The 25,143-nt window shown below is 44.7% G+C and overlaps 2 protein-coding genes and 1 pseudogene across 2 annotated transcripts; all 3 read left to right on the top strand.

Annotated features, from left to right (window-relative positions):
* The first annotated feature begins 752 nt into the window (after window positions 1–752).
* LOC131723080 (GTPase IMAP family member 4-like) lies at window positions 753–2,534 on the top strand. Its single transcript, XM_059016419.1, has 3 exons — window positions 753–1,780; window positions 2,066–2,190; window positions 2,437–2,534. Exons 1-3 carry the CDS (start codon window positions 753–755, stop codon window positions 2,532–2,534), a joined length of 1,251 nt encoding a protein of 416 aa, XP_058872402.1.
* A 164-nt stretch (window positions 2,535–2,698) lies between these two features.
* Window positions 2,699–4,072, top strand: LOC131723079 (GTPase IMAP family member 4-like; the record flags this gene model as incomplete). Its single annotated transcript, XM_059016418.1, has 1 exon — window positions 2,699–4,072. A coding segment is annotated over one exon (1,374 nt), but the record flags the coding sequence as incomplete, so codon positions are not given.
* Window positions 4,073–18,451: 14,379 nt separating this feature from the next.
* LOC131723194 (GTPase IMAP family member 4-like) lies at window positions 18,452–20,079 on the top strand (annotated as a pseudogene).
* The last annotated feature ends 5,064 nt before the right edge of the window (window positions 20,080–25,143 follow it).

Here is a 25,143-nt window from a genome sequence, read left to right as displayed (position 1 = left end):
GAACCCACGACCCTCCGGTCAAGAGTCCAGAGTCCTATACCTCATCCTATCCTATACATACTTACCTCTACGTTACCTGTAAAGGAAAAACGCTAACCAGGGTTTATTATACTAGCTAGACATTGTGTTTTGTGTAAAAAATATATTTATTATAAACAGCTTATTTATGGTGAAAGGTTTTGACAGTTTCTAAGTTGATGAAAACAAATCTGCCATTTAATTGTAAGTTAACTTTAGTTTATTAAAAAGAGATAAGCTAAGACAGCTATTTGTGCCTATTATTGAGTGTCCTTAAACTTTGATATTTTTTCAGAATATTTGAAAACTACTGGAAATAGTTGTGAAACCTCAGATTTCTTGGGGGTCTAAAACTGAATAAATAATTTGTGTGAAGAAATCTAGTTCTGAGTGTTCTGAGCTTCTCTGAAGAAATTATTAGGACACTGTTACACAGCACATGAAAGAACAAACAAGAAATCAAACTGCTAATGATACAAACCTGCTGACAAGCCATTCAGACACTTCACTGATTCTCTTTATTAATGTGCACTATTTGTTTGAAGCTCTTGCTAGTTGTATCCCTGTACAGCAGCTCCACACATACAGGAACATGCCAGTGCTGTGTGTGACAGGGAGTGTTCTTTCAGCACAGCATGACAACAAGAGGAGAAAACTAATCCAGGGCTTCACATTGAAAGCTTTAATTTCTAAGAGGAACAAACTGTTCTTTTTCTTTAACAGGGTGGGGAATCATGGCTACAGAACAAGAGGCTGAAGAAACTGTTTCTCAAGAGCTGCACAGTCCCTCTGAGCTGAGGATCGTGCTGCTTGGGGGACGCTGTGCTGGGAAGAGTTCATCCGGGAACACCATCCTGGGCAGAAAAGAGTTTAAATCTGGAATCATCTCCTCTGAAGTAACAAGGAAGTGTAAGAAGAGAACAGGAGAAGTGGCTGGGAGACGGGTCACTGTGGTCGACACTCCAGGCACAGTCCGGGTCGAGATTGAGAGATGTGTTTCTCTGTCTGCGCCGGGACCCCACGCTTTCCTCCTGGTGATACCAGTGTATTCAAAATATATTATTGACACTCACAGTGATGAATACTGGAAAGCTGTAGTTAAACACCTTTGCAAATCCTTCGATAAAGTCAAGCAGCTGTTTGGTGAGAGAGCCATGAGGAACACAATGATCCTTTTCACCCGTGGGGATTATCTGGAAGGCAAGACGATTGAGCAGCACATTGAGGAAGCTGGTGAGGAGTTCCAGCAGCGTGTTGGGAAATGTGGGAACAGGTATCATGTTCTCAACAATAAGAAGAGGAGCGATCACACTCAGGTCACACAGCTCCTGGACAAGATAGACAACATGGTGAAGGGAAGTGGAGGCTGCTACCTTCCAAATGAGATTTACCAGCATGTAGAAGAAATAATTAGACTAAAGAAACAAGAGCTGAATGAGAAACACAAAGAGGAACCAAGCAAGAAAGAAGAAGAAATTAAACATAAATATGAAGAGGAACTGAGGAGGAGTGAAGAGGAGATGAAACAGAAATATGAAGAGGAACAGTGTAGGAGAGAAGAGGAGATGAAACAGAAATATGAGGAGGAACAGAGCAGGAGAGAAGAGGAGATGAAACAGAAATATGAAGATGAACAGTGTAGGAGAGAAGAGGAGATGAAACAGAAATATGAGGAGGAACAGAGTAGGAGAGAAGAGGAGATGAAACAGAAATATGAGGAGGAACAGTGTAGGAGAGAAGAGGAGATGAAACAGAAATATGAAGAGGAACAGTGTAGGAGAGAAGAGGAGATGAAACAGAAATATGAAGAGGAACAGTGTAGGAGAGAAGAGGAGATGAAACAGAAATATGAAGAGGAACAGTGTAGGAGAGAAGAGGAAATGAAACAAAAACATGAGGGGGAACAGTGTAGGAGAGAAGAGGAGATGAAACAGAAATATGAGGAGGAACAGAGCAGGAGAGAAGAGGAGATGAAACAGAAATATGAGGAGGAACAGTGTAGGAGAGAAGAGGAGATGAAACAGAAATATGAGGAGGAACAGAGTAGGAGAGAAGAGGAGCTGATGGAAAAGTTGAGGAAGCAAATGAAGGAAGAGGAGCTGGAGAAAGATTCAGAGGAATCCAAGCTTCCTGTCAGGAGAAGGAAAAGCAATGACATCTTCCCCCCCAGGAGTAAGTTTGGTTAAAATTGTTCTATAGATACAATATTTTGAAAACTTCCGCAGGCTCTCACAATGACACCATTGAACCGAATGAGTCTTACAGTTTAATAACATTTTGAAAACCTGAAATGTGTTGTTAAGTTACATGTTGTGTGAGTTGGAAATGGACCTGTCTTCCACTAGCTAATAATGACTGTTATATATGTACAGTGTATGCTGTGTGAGGTGGAAATTGACCTGTCTTGTTCTTTTGCAGTGTTTGAAAGCAAAGTGGAGAACGAATCAGAGGAATCCAAGCTGCCTGTCAGGAGAAGAAATAGCAACGAGCTCATCATCAACCCCAACAGTGAGTGAGATTGAAATTGTTCTTCTAGGATAGAAATTAGTTTGTTCCATCAAGGTGGAATAATACAGAACTGAAACCTAATTGCAAAATTTCAGCTGATGCTTATTCTGGTGATAAGTAAGCTTGTTTCTTACTTTGATTATAATATACTGTATATTTTTGTTTTTTATTGTCTGGAGGTAAAGAAGAGGCTCCCCTTGCAGATATCCAAGCGCCTCCCAGTCCCCCTGAGCTGAGGATGGTGCTGCTTGGGAAGACTGGGGCTGGGAAGAGTGCAACAGGAAACACCATCCTGGGCAGAGAGGAGTTCAGATCTGAAGCCAGTTCCTCTGCAGTAACAAGGGAGTGTGAGAAGAGAAAAGGACAAGTGGCTGTGAGATGTGTTGCTGTGATCGACACTCCAGAGCTCTCTCAGGACAAACTCCAGATTAGGAGCTGTGTTTCTCTGTCTGCCCTGGGACCCCACGCTTTCCTCCTGGTGATACCGGTGGGCCGAATCACAGAGGAAGAGAGGAGAGCAGTGGAGACAGTCCAGGAGATATTCAGTGAGGAGGCTGTGAGGAGGTACATGATGCTCCTTTTCACACACAGTGACAAACTGAAAGGCAAGACCATTGAGGATTATATTCAGACAGGCAGCAAGGAGCTCCAGCAGCTTGTTGAGAAATGTGGGAACAGGTATCATGTTCTCAACACTGAGGACAGGAGCGATCGCACTCAGGTCTCACAGCTTCTGGACAAGATAGACAACATGGTGAAGGGAAACAACAGCAGCTACTACACCAATGAGATTTACCAGCAAGCAGAAGCAAAGATCAGACAAAGACAACAGGAGATACTGAAGGAGGAGGAAGAGACAATATTGAGGGAAGAAGAGGAACTGAGGGCAAAGCACCTGAAAGAACTGGAGAACTTGAAAAGGAAGATGAGATTGGAAATCCAGAAACAAGATGAGAAGATCAGAGAGCTGGAGGAGAGGATAGGAGAGCAGGAGGAAGAGCTGAGGAAAGAACAGGGAGAGAATCACAGGATCAAACTGGAGGAAGAGCTGAGGAGAAAGAGAGAGGACAAAGAAAGGGAGGAGCAAGAGAAGGAGGATTGCATCGAGAAAGGGAAGAGAGAGAGGGGAGAGTACGAGGAGAAACACAGGAGAGAGATGGAGGCAGTCAGGCAGCGCTACAAGGAAATCATTAGACCAGAAACAGAAAGATCCAATGGGTTTATAAGCAGATATGAAAATCCAGCTGAAGCGAGAGGAGAAAGGGCCGCACTAGGGGCAGTGATCAGTGCAGTAGCAGCAGCACTGGTTGAAGGGGCTGAGGTAGGGGCAGTATTACACACAGTATCCAGAGCAATAAGAGAAGAGACAGCACTAGGGGCAGTAGTGCACGCTGCAAAGGAAGCAGTAAGAGAAGGAGCAGCTCAGAGGGCAGTGATCAGTGCAGTAGCAGCAGCACTGAGAGAAGGGGCTGCGATCGGGACAGTATTGCACACAGTAGCAGAAGCAATAGAGGCAGCACCACAGGAAACCAGTCAAGAACAGTGAGACAGAGGGTAGTGTTATTGGAGAGGGGGTGGTATTATTGGAGAGGTGGTGGTATTATTGGACTGGGGGGGGGGTGTTATTGGACAGTGGGTGGTGTTATTGGAGAGGGGTGGTGTTATTGGAGAGGGGGTGGTGTTATTGGAGGGGGGTGGTGTAATTGAATAATATCTGATCAATATTCAGTAACAACACCGGAGCCTCAGAGCTCACTTCATTGATCTTTCTCTAGAGGAGCAGCCAGTGACTGGGAACACTAGCACAGCAGTTTCTGCAAGTCTCCCCTAATCTTTCCTTGCTCCAGACTATTACATTCAGCCCTGGTCCTTGAAGCCCCGCACTGTGTACATGGACTCAGCTACAAGTCACTCCTCTCAGTACTCTCTGCTCCCTGTGTTTTAACCAGTATTGTATCCATGTGTATTGTACTTCCTTGACTTCTCACTGATCAGAGCTGAAGGATTAGCCTTGCTGCTATAACACATGTATATTTTACACACATTGTAAAACATAACGAGAACAGTTCAACAGCCTGATATACTGATATTGTCAAAGACCGTTTATCAGGAAATCAGATTCCATTCTTATCATTCAATGACCTGACACTGTGGACCAGATTTATCAAGATATTCACACCAAAGTCCAATCTGCACAACATTACAAAACAGTAGCAAACAACTCAGGCACACTTTGAGTCCTGGAGTGAGCCTTGTTCTGAGGAGATTGATGCACTAGTATTGCACTCTCACAGACTGCCCTCTGGTGGAAACACTTTGATAAACCTGGCCCTGTGTGTATAGAACAGCATGTATCTACTGTACATATAACTGTAAACCAATTAGATTAGGGATCAGATATAAGTGATTATAAACAATCTAGAAACATGTTATTAATTATGCTATTAACAATTATAGAATAGGAGTAGAAATAATAAGACTATTATGCACTTTGGTATTGTTTATAATTGCTTAGAACAGATATAGCCTGTCTGGAGAAACATATATTTTATTATTATTATCGGGTTACAGATGGCTTAATAAATTTATTATTTTGTATTTTTATTATTTCTTAAAGTTTGAATATGAATGAAGAAAATATTTCAGTTTTTGAATTTTGTGTTTTGGTAAATTGAAATGATGTTGATTTCTTATTATGTCATACTGTTGTTGTGTTTAAATGTAATTTTTTAAGTTTAAATATGAATAAAGAAATGTTATATTCAGGTTTGGATTTTGTATTTTGGTAGAATGTGTGGAAGATGATTTCTTATTAGGCCAGCTTCTTATTCAGAAACCTTTTTTTTGTTGCCTGGCAACAGCGGCCTTTTCCTGGCGAATGATAATAAGGATTGTGATCAGGACTGCCCCGGTGATATTAGAGACTGTTGCATATTTGCATTGGCTTGGACCAGTCGTGTCAAACTGAGTTTCTATAAAAGAGTGACGCTACAAAGCCCATTCATTTTTAAGGCTGCCCGACACGAAGCGGAATTGGTTCACAAACAGCCAGCAGACACGGTCCACGGAACACGCTGTTAAACTGAGATAGTCTGTCTCGCTGTGCTGGAGTTGCTGCAATAAAAATCACTTCTTAGTTCGGGGCTTTTCTCTTGAACCCTTATTTTGATGAGGTTATATGTGAAACTAAAGGATTAGGCACATACATTTATCCATTAGGGGTCTGTCAGTATGTAACATCTCAAACTCTTTGGTTTTAGTATTCAGCCCTGTGTGTTGTTCGGTGTTGCTGTATAATGCTTGACTTGGCTGCCCTCTTCAGGACATATTGTGCACATGCACAGATCCTGGCTTTAAGATATTCTCTTCACCTCGCATCTAACCTGGATTGTTTGGAAATGTACAACACTGGAAATGAATTGTCTTGTGGGTTCAACAAGCAGACTGGTTGCAACTGGTCACGTCAGCTAAACGAGTGTTCTCTCCGAGTGTGGCGGGCTTTTGCTTGGGAATAACAAGCAGGCCAGAGTCGGAGGACCTCAGCTTCCGAGCCGGGACATAGCGGGTCAGAGAGTTTGAGGAGGTGCTCAGGACCTGTGTGATGAGTAAATAACTGAAATTTATTATCTTTTTTCAACATTTAAACTTTCTGTCCAAAATAAATCATAGATAGGCCTTAATCAATCAATCAATCTGTCTATCTATCTATCTATCTATATATATATATATATATATATATATTGTAAGAAAGAAGTAACGTCGCCTTTAAGGAATGGCGGCGTTACTACAGAAAATGAAGCAAACAGCACCCAGGAACCGGAGCACTAATTGGTAGGGCGGGGTTCCTGGGGTATATAAGGAAGTAGGGTAGGACAGGACGGGGGTTGATCGTGGGGAGCACCGCCGGATTGTCCTGCAGGAAATTCCCAGAGAACAGAGAGTGTTGTTAAAACTTCGCAAGGTAAAGCGAACGGGTTTTGTTTTGTGAACAAGAGTTTTGTTTTGTGTAAATTGTGAGCGGTTTCCCTCTTGGTGAGGTAGCCTTTTGTTTTGCTAGTATAATTTGTTTTATTTAAACGTTTGTGTGGACGCCGCTCGTCAGTATTAAGTAAAACAGTTCCGCAGCTTCCGTGTCGGTTGAGGACCGTCACGGCGGCCGACTGTGTGTCTGTGTGAGGTATCCGGGACTTGAAAAGAGACTGTATGAGTACGCGCTGCAGGAGCAGCGGGTAGAAATAAAAGGGAAAAGAAAGCGGACGAAAACAACAGTTTGGTTTGCAGGACACGTTTTATTGTAACAAGAAAATAAGCACGTTGTACACGGGGGTGCTCTGGAACCACCCAGGACACTGGCTGCCGGGGTTCGTCCCCACAGTCTGGATACAGTCATCAACGCCGTTGGGCACGTCTTGCTTAGGAGGCGGGGCACAGGAGTGTTCATCCAGGAGCTCTTATTCAGGGCCCCATTACATACTCCAACCAAGAGTCTTCCCGGTACTTGTGACCTGTGTGGCAGCGTGACTCCAGCAGAGGGAGTCGGCGCTGTACTTACCTGTTACCTGTGTTACAGCGAGATTCCAGCAGAGGGAGTTGGCGCTGTCCTTACCTGTTCCTGTGTTGCAGCGAGGCTCCAGCAGAGGGAGTCGGCGCTGTCCTTGCCTGTGCTGCAGCGAGACTCCAGCAGAGGGAGTCGGTGCGGTTCTTACCTCTGGGCCAGAGAGCCTGCAGCGAGCGAGGAGTCCGTGGATACTTACCCGTGTTGCAGGATTACCCCAGCAGAGCTAGCGGGTGGACTACGTGGATTACCAAGCTCATACCACAGGGAGAGTCTACACGGACCCTTCCTCGGGAGCGGACTTCTACAGGCTCCGACCTGTAGGGACTTGGTATTCTATACTAGATAGAGAGGGGCGAAGAAGTGAGACAGTTAGTGTCCCGTACAGGGCATTCAGTGATTTAAAGAGTCTCTTGTGTTTGAATATTGTAAATAAAAGTTACTTGCCTGCAATCTCTACGTGTCTGTGCTCGTCGGTGGAAGCCGTGGAGAGGAGTATCCCGCAGGGTACCCCTCCAGTTTGTTACATATGGTGGCAGCGGTGGGATCCTAACGACCGAAAACACACTTCAGTCGGACCCACGAGAAACGTAACAAGATGGAGAACACCGACGCACTACTTCGTGCGCTGTTACATGCAACAGCCGTACAATACGACACTAACACGAAAATGCAGGAGCTACACCAGTCTGCTATTCAAGTACAGCAGGAAACCAACCGGCTGCACGCCCAACAGTTGGAGGTAACCCGGCAAGAGATAGCCGTGTTAAAAGGGCGTATGGAACAGTCGGCAACCCTACCACCGGTGACTTCAATTCGACCCTCCCACGTCTTGCAGAAGATGACGCGGGAGGATGATGTGGAGGCATTTTTACTGGCGTTTGAACGCACCGCCACCCGGGAGGGGTGGCCATCAGAAAAATGGGCGGGAATCTTGGCCCCATTTTTAGTTGGAGAGGCCCAAAAGGCCTACCATGATCTGGCCCCGCAGGAAGCTGAGAGTTACCCACATCTGAAAGCGGAGATCCTTGCTCGGGAAGGGGTGACCTCAGCTGTGCGGGCCCAGAAATATCATGCCTGGGGCTATGTGTCGGGAATTCCACCCAGGTCACAGATGTATGACCTGATTCACTTAGCCACTAGGTGGCTCAAGCCAGAGATCAATAATGCGGAAAAGGTCATTGAGATCCTCGTTATGGACCGGTATCTACGGTCATTACCGGCCCCATTAAGGAAGTGGGTCGGCCAAGGAGACCCTCGGTCCATTAATGAGTTTGTGGACCTCGTGGAGCGGCAGTTAGCCGCAGAAGAACTCTCTCGTCAGCCCCAGAACCCGGCGGTGAGGACCTCGAGACCACCCACGTGGAAGACTCGATCGGACTTGGGTTCGGGTAAGCGACCGGCGATGCCGGAAAGGGGTGAAGAGCGGTCAGAGGCCGTGAAGGGACTGGGGACAGACAAGGGGGTAAGGGCTGAGGCCCCGGGTTATGGAAACTATAGGTGTTTTAAATGCAATCAGTTGGGCCATATTGCCAAATACTGCAGGAATGAGGAAAGGATGGAGTGTAATGTGATTAAACCCAGTATTGCAGAGAGCTCATTCTGTGGAAACATTATTGTTCCACGTCACCCTGTCGGGGCGTACCCTTATTTGGTTTTGGTGTCGGTCAATGGGAAAAGGGCGGAGGCTCTCGCTGATTCGGGAAGTGCAATTACGTTAATTACGCCCGATTTATTATTAGATCGCGCATTAGATCAGGAATTCAAAACAGGGATTACTTGTATTCATGGGGATGTTAAGCACTATCCAACAGCCGTAGTTACTATTGAAGTGGGGTCTCAGATCGTAGACTTACGGGTTGGAGTAGTCCCCCATCTTCCCCACCAAGTAATTCTTGGTAGAAATATTCCGGGGTTTGACACCTTGGTGAAATTTAATAGGCAATTGGCCAAGCCTAGAATAACTATGGAGGAGGAAAGTAAGCCTTCAGAGAGCCCCCAGGCTATTTTCCCATTTACAGACCCGGACCTATTTATTGAAAGTCATTGTGTAAAAGAAAGGAAGTCCCGCCGACAGCGGAGACAGGAACGTGACACTAAGATACAGAGTTTAGTTGGGGTCTTGACAAAACGCAACAGAAAGGGGGTATCTACTCAATGCACTGAGGCAGAAATACTTGCAGAGTCGGGGGAAGTGGTTATAGACAACCCAAGGGAAGGTTCTTGGGAGGAGTGTCTTCAACTTCCCAGTGAGAGTTTTGCGAGGGAACAGGAACAAGACCCCACGCTAGTAAATGTTAGGAAAAAGGTGGTATCGATAAATGGCAGCAGGGTTGAAAATACTGTGGTTAACCCGCTTGAGCATTTTATAATAAAAAACGATCTACTGTATCGCTGTACTCAGCTTAATCAAGAACCAGTAGAACAGTTGTTGGTTCCGCAGGCTTTCCAATCTCAGGTGTTATATTTGGCCCATTCACATCTGTTTGGGGGACATTTAGGATCTGAAAAAACCCTGCAACGAATATTGAGAAGGTTCTATTGGTTAGGCATTAGAAAGGCAGTGGATCGATACTGTAGGTCATGCCCAGAATGTCAGTTAGCGAGTCCAAATCCAGGTTTCCGAGCACCGTTACAACCCCTCCCGATTATTGAAGTCCCGTTTGAAAGAATAGCGATGGATTTGGTGGGGCCCTTGAATAAGTCGGCTAGGGGTCATGAATATATCCTAGTCATATTAGACTATGCTACCAGATATCCAGAAGCCATCCCTTTACGAAACACGGCATCTAAAACTATTTCTAAGGAATTAATACACTTGTTCTCTCGAGTAGGTATCCCGAAGGAGGTGTTGACGGACCAGGGTACTCCTTTTATGAGCCAGTTGATGAGAGATTTCTGTACTACCCTTAAGGTTAACCCCATTAGAACGTCAGTGTACCATCCTCAAACGGATGGACTTGTGGAGAGGTTTAATAAGACCCTGAAGTCGATGTTAAGGAAAGTGGCCTCCAAAGACGGGAGGGACTGGGACCTCCTATTGCCCTATTTGATGTTTGCTGTTCGGGAGGTACCACAGTCCTCAACCGGGTTCTCTCCGTTTGAATTATTATATGGGAGACAGCCCAGGGGCATTCTGGATATAGCTAAGGAAACGTGGGAAGCTCAAACTTCGTCAGGACGTAATGTGGTAGATTATATCCTACAGGTTCGAGACCGAATTGCAAAAATAACACCCATAGTAAAGGCCCATATGGAGGAAGCACAGGCCCGACAAGCAGGTCAGTATAACAGGTCGGCAGTACGCCGGAAATTTTCACCCGGAGACCGGGTTATGGTATTAGTACCAACCCCAGAGAGTAAACTGTTCACTAAGTGGCAAGGCCCGTATGAAATAATAGCGCCAGTGGGAGAAGTTAATTATAAAGTAAGGCAGACGGATAAACGAAAGAAAGAACAAGTGTACCACATTAACCTTCTTAAACCGTGGGTAGACCGGGAGGAGTTGGTCGCATTGGTAGCCTTGGGAAAAGACGGGAAGGGACTGGAAGGGAGATCAGTTAATATAGGTCCCTCCCTTACGCCCCAACAAGTCCAGGAGGTACAGCGATGTGTGAAAGCTAACCACGATGTGTTTTCTTCCATGCCAGGAAGAACAACGGTTATCCAACATGAGGTCCACACACCCCCGGGGGTGTGTGTCCGGGTTAGGTCCTATAGGATCCCGGAGGCCCAACGGAACGAAGTCGTTCGCGAGGTCGAAGCGATGAAAAGGCTGGACGTCATCGAGGAGTCCTCGAGTCCGTGGAACAGTCCAATTGTGATGGTGGCCAAACCCAACGGAACTTGGCGGTTTTGTAATGACTTTCGTCAGCTCAACCAGGTATCGAAATTTGATTCATATCCTATGCCTAGAGTCGATGAGTTGATTGAAAGATTAGGTTCGGCGAAGTACTTAACTACTTTAGACCTCACAAAGGGGTATTGGCAAATTCCCCTCAGCCCTAAGTCTAGGGAAAAAACTGCATTTGCCACACCCCTAGGACTGTTCCAATATAAGGTAATGCCATTTGGATTGCATGGCGCACCCGCCACCTTCCAACGGCTTATGGACATCATATTAAGACCTCATGCACAGTATGCTTCGGCTTACATCGATGACATTGTGATATTTACCGATTCGTGGGAGACGCATCTTGAAAAAGTGAACGCCGTATTACAGTCTTTACGGGAAGCAGCATTAACTGCAAACCCGGAGAAATGTTTTGTGGGCTTACAGGAAGCGCAATACTTGGGGTTTGTCGTAGGGGGCGGTAAAGTCAAACCACAAACGAGCAAGGTAGAGGCAATTACAAATTGGCCGATACCAAGAGATAAGAAACAAGTACGAGCCTTCTTAGGGTTAGCAGGATATTATAGACGGTTTGTGCCGGAGTTTTCCTCCATTGCCACACCCCTTACAGATTTAATAAAAAAATCGGCCCCGGTCCGTGTTAAGTGGAGCCCCGAGGCTGATAAAGCGTTTAAAGCTATTAAACAGATACTGTGTGACAGCCCGGTGTTGAAGGTACCCGATTTTTCCCAGCCTTTCATATTACAGACAGATGCATCGGAAGTAGGTTTAGGGGCAGTGTTGTCGCAGATAGTTGAGGGGGAGGAACACCCCATAGGGTACTTAAGCCGAAAACTTCTACCACGAGAAAGAAGATATGCCGTGGTTGAAAAAGAATGCTTGGCAGTGAAGTGGGCAATTGAGGCGTTGAAATATTATCTGTTAGGCAGAGAATTTACCCTAGTGACAGATCATGCACCCCTAAAATTCATGAAAGAGAATAAGGAGAAAAATGCTAGGGTAACCCGCTGGTTTTTAGCTTTGCAGCCATATAAGTTCAGGATTGAACATAGACGGGGGATTCAAAATGCAAACGCGGATGGGCTGTCGAGAAAACACGGGGTTAGTTGGGCCGCTCTAACCGATAGGTTGGAGCTGGGGAAGAGGATATGTAAGAAAGAAGTAACGTCGCCTTTAAGGAATGGCGGCGTTACTACAGAAAATGAAGCAAACAGCACCCAGGAACCGGAGCACTAATTGGTAGGGCGGGGTTCCTGGGGTATATAAGGAAGTAGGGTAGGACAGGACGGGGGTTGATCGTGGGGAGCACCGCCGGATTGTCCTGCAGGAAATTCCCAGAGAACAGAGAGTGTTGTTAAAACTTCGCAAGGTAAAGCGAACGGGTTTTGTTTTGTGAACAAGAGTTTTGTTTTGTGTAAATTGTGAGCGGTTTCCCTCTTGGTGAGGTAGCCTTTTGTTTTGCTAGTATAATTTGTTTTATTTAAACGTTTGTGTGGACGCCGCTCGTCAGTATTAAGTAAAACAGTTCCGCAGCTTCCGTGTCGGTTGAGGACCGTCACGGCGGCCGACTGTGTGTCTGTGTGAGGTATCCGGGACTTGAAAAGAGACTGTATGAGTACGCGCTGCAGGAGCAGCGGGTAGAAATAAAAGGGAAAAGAAAGCGGACGAAAACAACAGTTTGGTTTGCAGGACACGTTTTATTGTAACAGGAAAATAAGCACGTTGTACACGGGGGTGCTCTGGAACCACCCAGGACACTGGCTGCCGGGGTTCGTCCCCACAGTCTGGATACAGTCATCAAAGCCGTTGGGCACGTCTTGCTTAGGAGGCGGGGCACAGGAGTGTTCATCCAGGAGCTCTTATTCAGGGCCCCATTACATACTCCAACCAAGAGTCTTCCCGGTACTTGTGACCTGTGTGGCAGCGTGACTCCAGCAGAGGGAGTCGGCGCTGTACTTACCTGTTACCTGTGTTACAGCGAGATTCCAGCAGAGGGAGTTGGCGCTGTCCTTACCTGTTCCTGTGTTGCAGCGAGGCTCCAGCAGAGGGAGTCGGCGCTGTCCTTGCCTGTGCTGCAGCGAGACTCCAGCAGAGGGAGTCGGTGCGGTTCTTACCTCTGGGCCAGAGAGCCTGCAGCGAGCGAGGAGTCCGTGGATACTTACCCGTGTTGCAGGATTACCCCAGCAGAGCTAGCGGGTGGACTACGTGGATTACCAAGCTCATACCACAGGGAGAGTCTACACGGACCCTTCCTCGGGAGCGGACTTCTACAGGCTCCGACCTGTAGGGACTTGGTATTCTATACTAGATAGAGAGGGGCGAAGAAGTGAGACAGTTAGTGTCCCATACAGGGCATTCAGTGATTTAAAGAGTCTCTTGTGTTTGAATATTGTAAATAAAAGTTACTTGCCTGCAATCTCTACGTGTCTGTGCTCGTCGGTGGAAGCCGTGGAGAGGAGTATCCCGCAGGGTACCCCTCCAGTTTGTTACAATATATATATATATTGTAACGATTTGCACCTCTCTCGGGTTCGTTGCCCCTTTAAAAACAGTGACCCAACACACAGAAATGGATTTTTCTTGCGCGGTTGCGCTATTTTAATAAACACCAAAACAAAAATACAAAAACAAACACCTAGCTCTTTATGAGCACTAACTACACAAACAGGAACACCCTGACTAACACGGGACAGCTACGCTGTTTCCCCGTCCTTACAAAACACACTGATTTTGAAACAGCACTTTGTCTCACGACTGCCAGGAAGCAGAGTACCCCTTTCTGCCTCCTTCTCCTCAGCAGCCCCGAGCAGACTGCCTGCTCCCTTTTAAACCCCCACACCTGGGTCTAATTCCCCAATACCGCCCAGGTGCGGATGATAATTAACAATAAAACAATTAAACAAAACAATTCAAACAATAAACCAATCAATCCAAAACAAAAGTGCATTCCACACAGGTTTCTCTCGCAGGGAGGTTTTAACCCCCTCCCTGCTGTCTCACCCAACCTGCTTCCTTACACATCCCCCCCCTTGTCTTTACAAGACACAGGCCATGAAACGGCCACCTCCTCCCCTAAAACCCAACCACCCACCCTCGAGTCCACAAATGTCCATTTTCGCCCTCTTCCACGGGCGAACTCGAGGGTGGATCGATCCACGTCCCGGCTCAGCCAGGTAGGGACCGCGCACCGGCGACGAAGGACCCCAACGGTTTGACAGGGGCGACCAGAACGGCAACCGGGGCACTGGAGGCTGCAGCAGCGGGCAGAGGTCTGCAGCTGGGACCCAGTGCAGCGACGTCCGGTCATCTAGGGGGAGCGAAGCAGTGACCAGGGGGAGCGTAAGCGACGTCTGGGAGCAGCGCAGCGACGTCTTAGTGTCCGTGAGGAGCGGAGCAGGGGACCAGGTGCAGAACTGTGCCCGATTCTGCCGACTCCTGGGCTCCAGGTCTAGTGACGGGAGGTCCAGACCAACCGACAGGGTGTCCAGGCGCAAGGGGTGAGGGACCGGACGCAGCGACGCCGGACTGGACCGTAGGGGTGGTGGTCGGGGCTGTGGTGGAGGTATGTTTTCCACCTCCTCCCTGTGCTCCGGAAGCAGCGGCTCCTCCCCTCTGGGCTCTGGCAGCGGCGGCTCCTCCCCTCTGGGCTCCGACAACGGCAGCTCTTCCCCTCTGGGCTCCGGCTCTTCCCCCTCTGGCTCCGACAGCGGCGTTACCCATACCTGCTCCCACTTCTGGAGCAGCAGGTCTATCTCTGTGGGCTCCGGATCAGGTAGCCCCCACTCCTGTCTCCACTTCTTTATCTGCTCTTTTTGAGCAGCTGTGTTTCGATTGACCATTTCAATCAACTCCTTTAAATCCATTATTTGGGTCGTAGGGGCGCCCACACACGCTGCCACCAAATGTAACGATTTGCACCTCTCTCGGGTTCGTTGCCCCTTTAAAAACAGTGACCCAACACACAGAAATTGATTTTTCTTGCGCGGTTGCGCTATTTTAATAAACACCAAAACAAAAATACAAAAACAAACACCTAGCTCTTTATGAGCACTAACTACACAAACAGGAACACCCTGACTAACACGAGACAGCTACGCTGTTTCCCCGTCCTTACAAAACACACTGATTTTGAAACAGCACTTTGTCTCACGACTGCCAGGAAGCAGAGTACCCCTTTCTGCCTCCTTCTCCTCAGCAGCCCCGAGCAGACTGCCTGCTCCCTTTTAAACCCCACACCTGGGTCTAATTCCCCAATACCGCCCAGGTGCGGATGATAATTAACAATAAAACAATTAAACAAAACAATTCAAACAATAAACCAATCAATCCAAAACAAAAGTGCATTCCACACAGGTTTCTCTCGCAGGGAGGTTTTAACCCCCTCCCTGCTGTCTCACCCAACCTGCTTCCTTACAATATATATATATATATATATATATATATATATATATATATATATATATATATATATATATATATATATATATCGGTGATAATAGCAGTGTTAATCAAGACTCAGTTGGGACTATCTTAAAAGGCTAATTTGGCTGGTGGCACTACCAGGGTTCTGGGTGTTCTCTACACAGATAGCTTCTTTTTTTTAGCCTGTGTTCATGCCTCATTGGAAGTACTGCTCTCTGAAATGGCTTCAGATACTTGTTAGTGGTATTGCTCAGCTGTACTGGTGTTCTTTGATCCTACAGAGAGTAACACACATCAAGGAAGTTAAAAATAATGTTTCAATTATCAGTGGAGCATCAAGAACACACCCTAAACAGCATCAGTAAATCTCCACATTCTTCAGAGATCTCAGCCGCGGCAGGTCCTGATCCACATCACGGTGAGTTACAATTACAGTATTTTCACTTGTATAGCCATTTCTCTGCTTTATTAATAGAAACACATATGGACAGAAAGCAGTAATTCTTGACAGACTATTTGTTTAAAAGTGTGTGAAAGTTTACCCCCGGTTTCAGTCTTTGCCCAAACTATTTTGTATCAGTTACTGTGCTGCTTGTTTTCATGAAACCAAGCTACCAATGGGACCCCGAGTGTGAGTTTTTATTGTGTAAAACATGGCAGTGATTTACACAATACACTGGGCTGGGTATGTGTATGATAAAGCAATACAATGGACTGGGTATGTGTATGATATAGCAATGCACTGGACTGGGTATCTGTATGATATAGCAATACACTGGACTGGGTATCTGTATGATATAACAATACACTGGACTGGGTATCTGTATGATATAGCAATGCACTGGACTGGGTATCTGTATGATATAGCAATACACTGGACTGGGTATCTGTATGATATAACAATACACTGGACTGGGTATGTGTATGATATAGCAATGCACTGGACTGGGTATCTGTATGATATAACAATACACTGGACTGGGTATATGTATGATATAGCAATACACTGGACTGGGTATCTGTATGATATAACAATACACTGGACTGGGTATATGTATGATATAGCAATGCACTGGACTGGGTATCTGTATGATATAACAATACACTGGACTGGGTATATATATGATATAGCAATACACTGGACTGGGTATATGTATGATATAGCAATACACTGGACTGAGTATATGTATGATATAGCAATACACTGGACTGGGTATATATATGATATAGCAATACACTGGACTGGGTATCTGAATGATATAGCAATACACTGGACTGGGTATATATATGATATAGCAATACACTGGACTGGGTATCTGTATGATATAACAATACACTGGACTGGGTATCTGTATGATATAACAATACACTGGACTGGGTATATGTATGATATTGCAATACACTGGACTGGGTATCTGTATGATATAACAATACACTGGACTGGGTATCTGTATGATATAACAATACACTGGACTGGGTATATGTATGATATTGCAATACACTGGACTGGGTATCTGTATGATATAACAATACACTGGACTGGGTATATGTATGATATAGCAATACACTGGACTGAGTATATGTATGATATAGCAATACACTGGACTGGGTATATATATGATATAGCAATACACTGGACTGGGTATCTGAATGATATAGCAATACACTGGACTGGGTATATGTATGATATAGCAATACACTGGACTGGGTATATATATGATATAGCAATACACTGGACTGGGTATGTGAATTTGATTTGTTTAAAATACATCTGGACTCATCTCCTCCTGTATAGAAGCGTGGTTTAAATAAGCCAGTCTGAGGCCGTTTTACATTTACACAAGGTTTTAACACAATGTTCCCGTCTAGTCTTTAAATAGCCATTACAAAGTGAAAGGAAAAGATACACTCCATTGCTTCTGGAGCAGCCAAACAGGTTTGAAACCCGATCCATCCACTCTGTGTCTTTACCTGTCTGTTCTGCTGGGCTCACTGCTCCTCTGTATTATAAAGGGGCTCACAGTGCAGTGCAATACTACTTGCAGAATATACCAATAAAGACAGGAACAATAATAATAAACAGGGAACACTGTGTAGAAACTTTTCTTTGTGTTTAATTTGTAGTAATATGATATTGTTTGTATAATGGTTCTAAGTTGATTGAAACAAATCTGTCATTTCATTTTGTTATCCTCAATGTATATAAAGACATAAGCTGAGATGGTTACACTGTGTAACAATTTTTTTTTTTTTGGTTCCTTGGTAGTAAGTGTTATTTCCTAATTGCTTATGCCTCAAAAATATAGAAAATGGCTATTATTCCCCACAAACTTTGTTTTTGTGACCAGGACAGTGATATTTTGAAATTTACCTATTTCCAATGAGAGACTACATTTGGGGTCTGATTCGTGAAAGTGATTTACAGTATAATCGTAAATCTCGAAAAACTACTCACTTCTAAATCTTTTGTAGTCATTTTTGTATTACTTTAGTATAAATACATGTTAATTTGGATTCATATGTTGTTTTTTTCTGACTTTATGTGAACGAAAAGACACAAATCCACCCGTTTTCTCATTGGAAATAGGTAAATTTCAAAATATCACTCCTGGTCACAAAAGCAAAGTTTGTGGGGAATAATAGCCATTTTCTATATATTTATAATATATGTGACAGAGATCGAATGAGTCTTAGTGTTAGATCTCCCTCTCGACCTGTGAGAGCACGGTATACGAGGAACAGAGTACCCTTAATGAAATGGCACGACAATTTATTCCGTAGGGTAGATGGAAGTCGGTCAGTTCGGAAGGGGGCGGAGCCATGGCACCCGAGCTCAGTGACCCAGACGGTAAGCGGCGTGGCATCCGAGGACTGGAGGAGCGGATGCGCTCGTTAACCTCGGGGTCATGGGCAAGGGTATAAATAGGGGGCATGGCTTGAGTGATCTGTTCCTTTGCATATGGTTAAGTTAAATAACCGAGAAGGAGCCCGTACCGTGAATAAGACGTGAGTGTTCTGTGTCTGTGTATTAACACTGTGTGTCTTGTGTGTTATTTGTCACAGAAGATTACTGAGCACGATCCGGAGCTGCAGCCGCAGGCCAGCGAAAAACCCGGACTTCACCACTCACCTTTCACTACCAACTGTCTTTGTGTTTGCACCTTTTAGCACTTGAATCACGCACTGTCTTTTGTGTTCGTGTTTAGTGTGGGTGTCGGAACGGGACTTTGGGGTTGCGGGTCAAACCCGCGGGATTATAAATTAGAAGTGATACACGCCGCTGTATCACTTCCAGCACTATTATTATTTACAGGTTTTGCCTTGAGGCTCTGGACATTTACTAAAATAAATAAACACCCTTGCACCTGTACCAACGTCTGTCTGTGTAATTATTCTGCACTGCACTCACCTGCACGTCATTACCACTTTGCCACATATACTATATATTTTTTTGTTTTTTTAATGTTTGGAGGTAAAGGAGAGGCTCCCCTTGCAGATAACCAAGCGCCTCTAAGCCCCCCTGAGCTGAGGATGGTGCTGCTTGGGAAGACTGGGGCTGGGAAGAGTGCAGCAGGAAACACCATCTTGGGTAGAGAGGAGTTCAGATCTGAAACCAGCTCCTCTGCAGTAACGAGGGAGTGTGAGAAGAGAAAAGGAGACATGTGGCTGGGAGACATGTTGCTGTGATCGACACTCCAGAGCTCTCTCAGGACAAACTCCAGATTAGGAGCTGTGTTTCTCTGTCTGCCCCGGGACCCCATGCTTTCCTCCTGGTGATACCGGTGGGCCGATTCACAGAGGAAGAGAGGAGAGCAGTGGAGACAGTCCAGGAGATATTCAGTGAGGAGGCTGTGAGGAGGTACATGATGCTCCTTTTCACACACAGTGACAAGCTGAAAGGCAAGACCATTGAGGATTATATTCAGACAGGCAGCAAGGAGCTCCTGCAGCTTGTTGAGAAATGTGGGAACAGGTATCATGTTCTCAACACTGAGGACAGGAGCGATCGCACTCAGGTCACACAGCTCCTGGACAAGATAGACAACATGGTGAAGGGAAACAACGGCAGCTACTACACCAGTGAGATGTACCAGCAAGCAGAAGCAAAGATCAGACAAAGACAAGAGGAGATACTGAAGGAGGAGGAAGAGACGATATTGAGGGAGGAACAGGAACTGAGGGCAAAGCACCTGAAAGAACTCGAGAACTTGAAAAGGAAGATGAGATTGGAAATCTAGAAACGAGACAAGAAGATCAGAGAGCTGGAAGAGAGGATAGAAGAGCTGGAGGAAGAGCTGAGGAAAGAACAGGGAGAGATTCCCAGGATCAAACTGGAGGAAGAACTGAGGAGAAAGAGAGAGGAGAGAGAAAGGGAGGAGCAAGAGAAGGAGGATTGCATCGAGAAAGGGAAGAGAGAGAGGGGAGAGTATGAGGAGAAACACAGGAGAGAGATGGAGACAGTCAGGCAGCGCTACAAGGAAATCATTAGACCAGAAGCAGAAAGATCCAATGAATTTATAAGCAGATATGAAAAGCCAGCTGAAGCGAGTGGAGAAAGGGCAGCACTAGGGGCAGTGATCAGTGCAGTAGCAGCAGCACTGGTTGAAGGGGCTGAGGTAGGGGCAGTATTACACACAGTATCCAGAGCAATATCAGAAGAGACAGCACTAGTGGCAGTAATGCAGGCTGCAAAGGAAGCAGTAAGAGAAGGAGCAGCTCAGAGGGCAGTAGCAGCAGCATTGAGAGAAGGGGCTGCGATTGGGACAGTATTGCACACAGTAGCAGAAGCAATAGAGGCAGCACCACAGGAACCCAGTCAAGAACAGTGAGACAGGGGGTGGTGCTATTGGACAGGGGGTGGTGTCATTGGAATGGGTGGGGGGGGTTATTGGACAGGGGGTTGTGTTATTGGAGAGGGGGTGGTGTTATTGGAGAGGGGGTGGTGTTATTGGAGGGGGGTGGTGTTATTGGAGAGGGGTGGTGTTATTGGAGAGGGGGGGTGTTATTGGAGACGGGGTGGTGTTATTGGACAGGGGGTGGTGTTATTGGAGGGGGGTGGTGTTATTGGACAGGGGGTGGTGTTATTGGAGGGGGTGGTGTTATTGGAGAGGGGGGGTGTTATTGGAGAGGGGGTGGTGTTATTGGAGAGGGGGTGGTGTTATTGGACAGGGGGTTGTGTTATTGGAGAGGGGGTGGTGTTATTGGACAGGGGGTTGTGTTATTGGAGAGGGGGTGGTGTTATTGGAGAGGGGGGGTGTTATTGGAGAGGGGGTGGTGTTATTGGACAGGGGGTGGTGTTATTGGAGAGGGGGGGGTGTTATTGGACAGGGGGTTGTGTTATTGGAGAGGGGGTGGTGTTATTGGAGAGGGGGGGTGTTATTGGAGAGGGGGTGGTGTTATTGGACAGGGGGTTGTGTTATTGGAGAGGGGTGGTGTTATTGGACAGGGGGTGGTGTTATTGGAGGGGGGTGGTGTAATTGAATAATATCTGATCAATATTCAGTAACAACACCGGAGCCTCAGTGCTCACTTCATTGATCTTTCTCTAGAGGAGTAGCCAGTGACTGGGAACACTAGCACAGCGGTTTCTGCATCAAGTCTCCTCTAATTTTTCCTTGCTCCAGACTATTACATTCAGCCCTGATCCTTGAAGCCCCCCACTGTGTACATGGACTCAGCTACAAGTCACTCCTCTCAGTACTCTCTGCTCCCTGTGTTTTAACCAGTATTGTATCCATGTGTATTGTACTTCCTTGACTTCTCACTGATCAGAGCTGAAGGATTAGCCTTGCTGCTATAACACATGTATATTTTACACACATTGTAAAACACAATGAGAACAGTTCAACAGCCTGATATACTGATATTGTCAAAGACTGTTTATCAGGAAATCAGATTCCATTCTTATCATTCAATGACCTGACACTGTGGATCAGATGTATCAAGATATTCACACCAAAATCCAATCTGCACAACATTACAAAACAGCAGCAAACAACTCAGGCACACTTTGAGTCCTGGAGTGAGCCTTGTTCTGAGGAGATTGATGCTTGCCTTGTAACATGAACACTAGTATTGCACTCTCACAGACTGCCCTCTGGTGCAAACACTTTGATAAACCTGGCCCTGTGTGTATAGAACAGCATGTATCTACTGTACATATAATTGTAAACCAATTAGATTAGGGATCAGATATAAGTGATTATAAACAATCTAGAAACATGTTATTAATTACGCTATTAACAATTATAGAATAGGAGTAGAAATAATAAGACTATTATGCACTTTGGTATTGTTTATAATCACTTTGAACAGATATAGCCTGTCCGGAGAAACATATATTTTATTATTATTATCGGGTTACGGGTGGCTTAATAAATTTATTATTTTCTATTTTTATTATTTCTTAAAGTTTGAATATGAATGAAGAAAATAGTTCAGTTTTTGAATTTTGTGTTTTGGTAAATTGAAATGACGTTGATTTCTTATTATGTCATACTGTTGTTGTCTTTAAATGTAATTTTTAAAGTTTAAATATGAATAAAGAAATGTTATATTCAGGTTTGGATTTTGTATTTTGGTAGAATGTGTGGAAGTTGATTTCTTTTTAGGCCAGCTTCTTATTCAGAAACCTTTTTTTTTGTTGCCTGGCAACAGCGGCCTTTTCCTGGCGAATGATAATAAGGATTGTGATCAGGACTGCCCCGGTGATATTAGAGACTGTTGGCATATTTCCTTTGGCTTGGACCAGTCGTGTCAAACTGAGTTTCTATAAAAGAGTGACGCTACAAAGCTCATTCATTTTTAAGGCTGCCCGACACGAAGTGGAATTGGTTCACAAACAGCCAGCAGACACGGCCCCGGGACACGCTGTTAAACTGAGATAGTCTGTCTCGCTGTGCTGGAGTTGCTGCAATAAAAATCACTTCTTAGTTCGGGGCTTTTCTCTTGAACCCTTATTTTGATGAGGTTATATGTGAAACTAAAGGATTAGGCACATACATTTACCCATTAGGGGTCTGTCAGTATGTAACATCTCATAAACTCTTTGGTTTTAGTATACTGTGTGTTGTTCGGTGTTGCTGTATAATGCTTGACTTGGCTGCCCTCTTCAGGACATATTGTGCACATGCACAGATCCTGGATGTAAGATATTCTGTTCACCTGGCATCTAACCTGGATTGTTTGGAAATGTACAACACTGGAAATGAATTGTCTTGTGGGTTCAACAAGCAAACTGGTTGCAACTGGTCATGTTTTTCAGGGATATTGAAGTTGCTAGAAAGATGGCCTGTTGTGTAGATGTGTTGATTTATTCTTTGCTTCTGTGTCTGTGGGTTTGCATAGATTGTAGATTGACTGAAGGTATGCATTGCAAAGATGTTTTAGTACATATATTGGATACACATCAAAATCTATTTAGTTACATTATTTAATAAATGTACTTGCCAAAATAACCGCCATGTTGTTAATGTATGGAGTTCAATCCTTACAATAACAGAATCGGGTGCGAAGCGCATGCAGTAAATATTAGTAAGTTATAACTACAGTATAGCATGTAATTATTGCACCTGTATTTTGAACTGTATCTCATTTATTGATGTGTCTTGAGGTGTGTCTTTGTTTGTGCAGCTTGCGATACCCTCCATTTAAATGAGATCAATCTTTTAATTATAACTCAGTTATCATTCAGCTTGTTCTGCAATGCCATGTTATTATTTTCTGAATGTCGCAGCCCATAGTAACTACAATGCAACTACAATACTAACAGTGAAATTACAGTACTATTAATGGTAGCTATTAAGTACTGCATATTGATGATGCAATCAGCTGAATGTTAATGTCCTCTTTTTAAAGCGTGTCAGCTCTTTTGAGTGCAGTGAACTTTGGTCACTGGCAGTAGACTTTGTTCATTTACAGTAGTAAACAGTACAAACTATATAAGAATATGTGATGTGACTCTATATTAATTAAAAACTGTAGAGATCAAGTTCCCTTTGGACTCCAGCCCCATTGTCTTCAATAGGGAGCAGAAGGGAGAGATGGCGGCTGCCGGTTCAGACCCTGGTGAGTCATCTCTTCAGATCTTCATTTCTGTAGACTAGGTTAACTTAATGTTGTGCTGGACAGCAGGACACTTACAACAAGTTTAGAGTCAGTGAGAAACAGTGAAAAGTAACAAGCTAGAAATCAATGTGAGAGACTGGGCAGGGCAGGTTTGTTTTCAGATATTTAGAGGCTGTGCAATGATAAAATCCAGTTGAATCTGAAATATGCTTTCAATATACAACAGCATTGTTCTTTAGAAACATTCTGTGGCATTTTTGTATTTAATTTCTGAGCAAATTAATAAAAAATGTAAAGACACATCATCCATGGAAGCCGGCCACACACTATTCCTATTGGATCTGTATGAAGTCAGCTTTTTAACACAGCAGAGCTGGTATTTGAATGTTTTATATGAGCTCCCATATTCTAGATACACCATGGTGTTTTTTAATGTGATACAATGCACTTTAATCTACAGGAAAGAGCCCGACAGGCAGTAATACAAACTGACACTGAAGAGATAAGGACATGTGTATCTCGTTACAGCTGTACTTTGGTTTCTGAGCTGTATCTTACTCTGTATAGATTTGCTCAGAACAGTGTGAAGTGTGAAGCGTACAGTTGCCCCTTCGAATTAGTGCGCATTTTTCAAGATGCACTAGCAATTCCCTTTTGTTCATATGTCGCAATGCACCACGCTTAGTACATAGGCCCTATTGTGTTTTGTGTTCAAATGTATTTATTACAAACCTTATGACACAGTTTATTTATGGTGAAATGTTTTGAAAGTTTCTAAGTTGATTGAAACACATCTGTCATTTCAGTTTAAGTTAACTTTCATTTATTAAAGAAAATCTAGTTCTGAGTGTTCTGAGCTTCTCTGGAAAACTTATTAGGACACTGTTACACCTGCACAGCACATGGCCGAGCAAACAAGAAATCAAACTGTAATGTTACAAACCTGCTGACGAACATTCAGACACTTCACTGATTCTCCTGATTAATGTGCACTGTTTGTTTGAAGAGCTTGCTAGTTGTGTCTCTGTACAGCAGCTCCACACATACAGGAACATGCCAGTGCTGTGTGTGACAGGGAGTGTTCTTTCAGCACAGCACGACGACAAGAGGAGAAAACTAACCCAGGGCTTCACATGGAAAGCTTTCATTTCTAAGAGGAACAAACTGGTCTTTCTCTTTAACAGGGCGGGGAATCATGACTGCAGAACAAGAGGCTGAAGAGAGAAAGGGGGGGAGCAGAAGGGAAAGTTTAGCTGGCAAAAGGAAAAGCCACCTGGAAATCAATAGGGGCAATAGCTGGAGCCATCACAGGGCCAGTAGGAGCTGCAGCAGGAGTGTTTATAGGAGCTACACTAGGAACAGTACTAGGAGTAACATTAGGAACAGTGACAGTAAAAGAGGCGTACAAAACACAGTGATGATAACATGGACCACAGTGATGTGAAAACTGCAGCAGCGTATATAATTATGACAAACTTATTGAATTTAGAGTGTTTTTTTGTCTTCTTGTAAAGTAGGTGGCATAGCTCATCCTTTGATGATGAGGTCAATGTGCAGCACCAAACTCAGCCCTTAGGTTTGTTGTGTGATAAAAGTAACAACGCCAACTGTGTATGCTTTGCTGTCGTGCAAAATTAACTACAGTACACCCATTTACAAAGTACTGACTGCAGTGAAATCAGCCACCTACAACTACAGAACAATAAGAACCACAGGGGCC

This window comes from Acipenser ruthenus, chromosome 53 (assembly GCF_902713425.1).
Source record: "Acipenser ruthenus chromosome 53, fAciRut3.2 maternal haplotype, whole genome shotgun sequence".
Lineage (NCBI taxonomy): Eukaryota > Metazoa > Chordata > Actinopteri > Acipenseriformes > Acipenseridae > Acipenser > Acipenser ruthenus.
The sequence above is the reverse complement of the archived record's forward strand: the minus strand, read 5'-3'. Positions and strand labels throughout refer to the sequence as shown.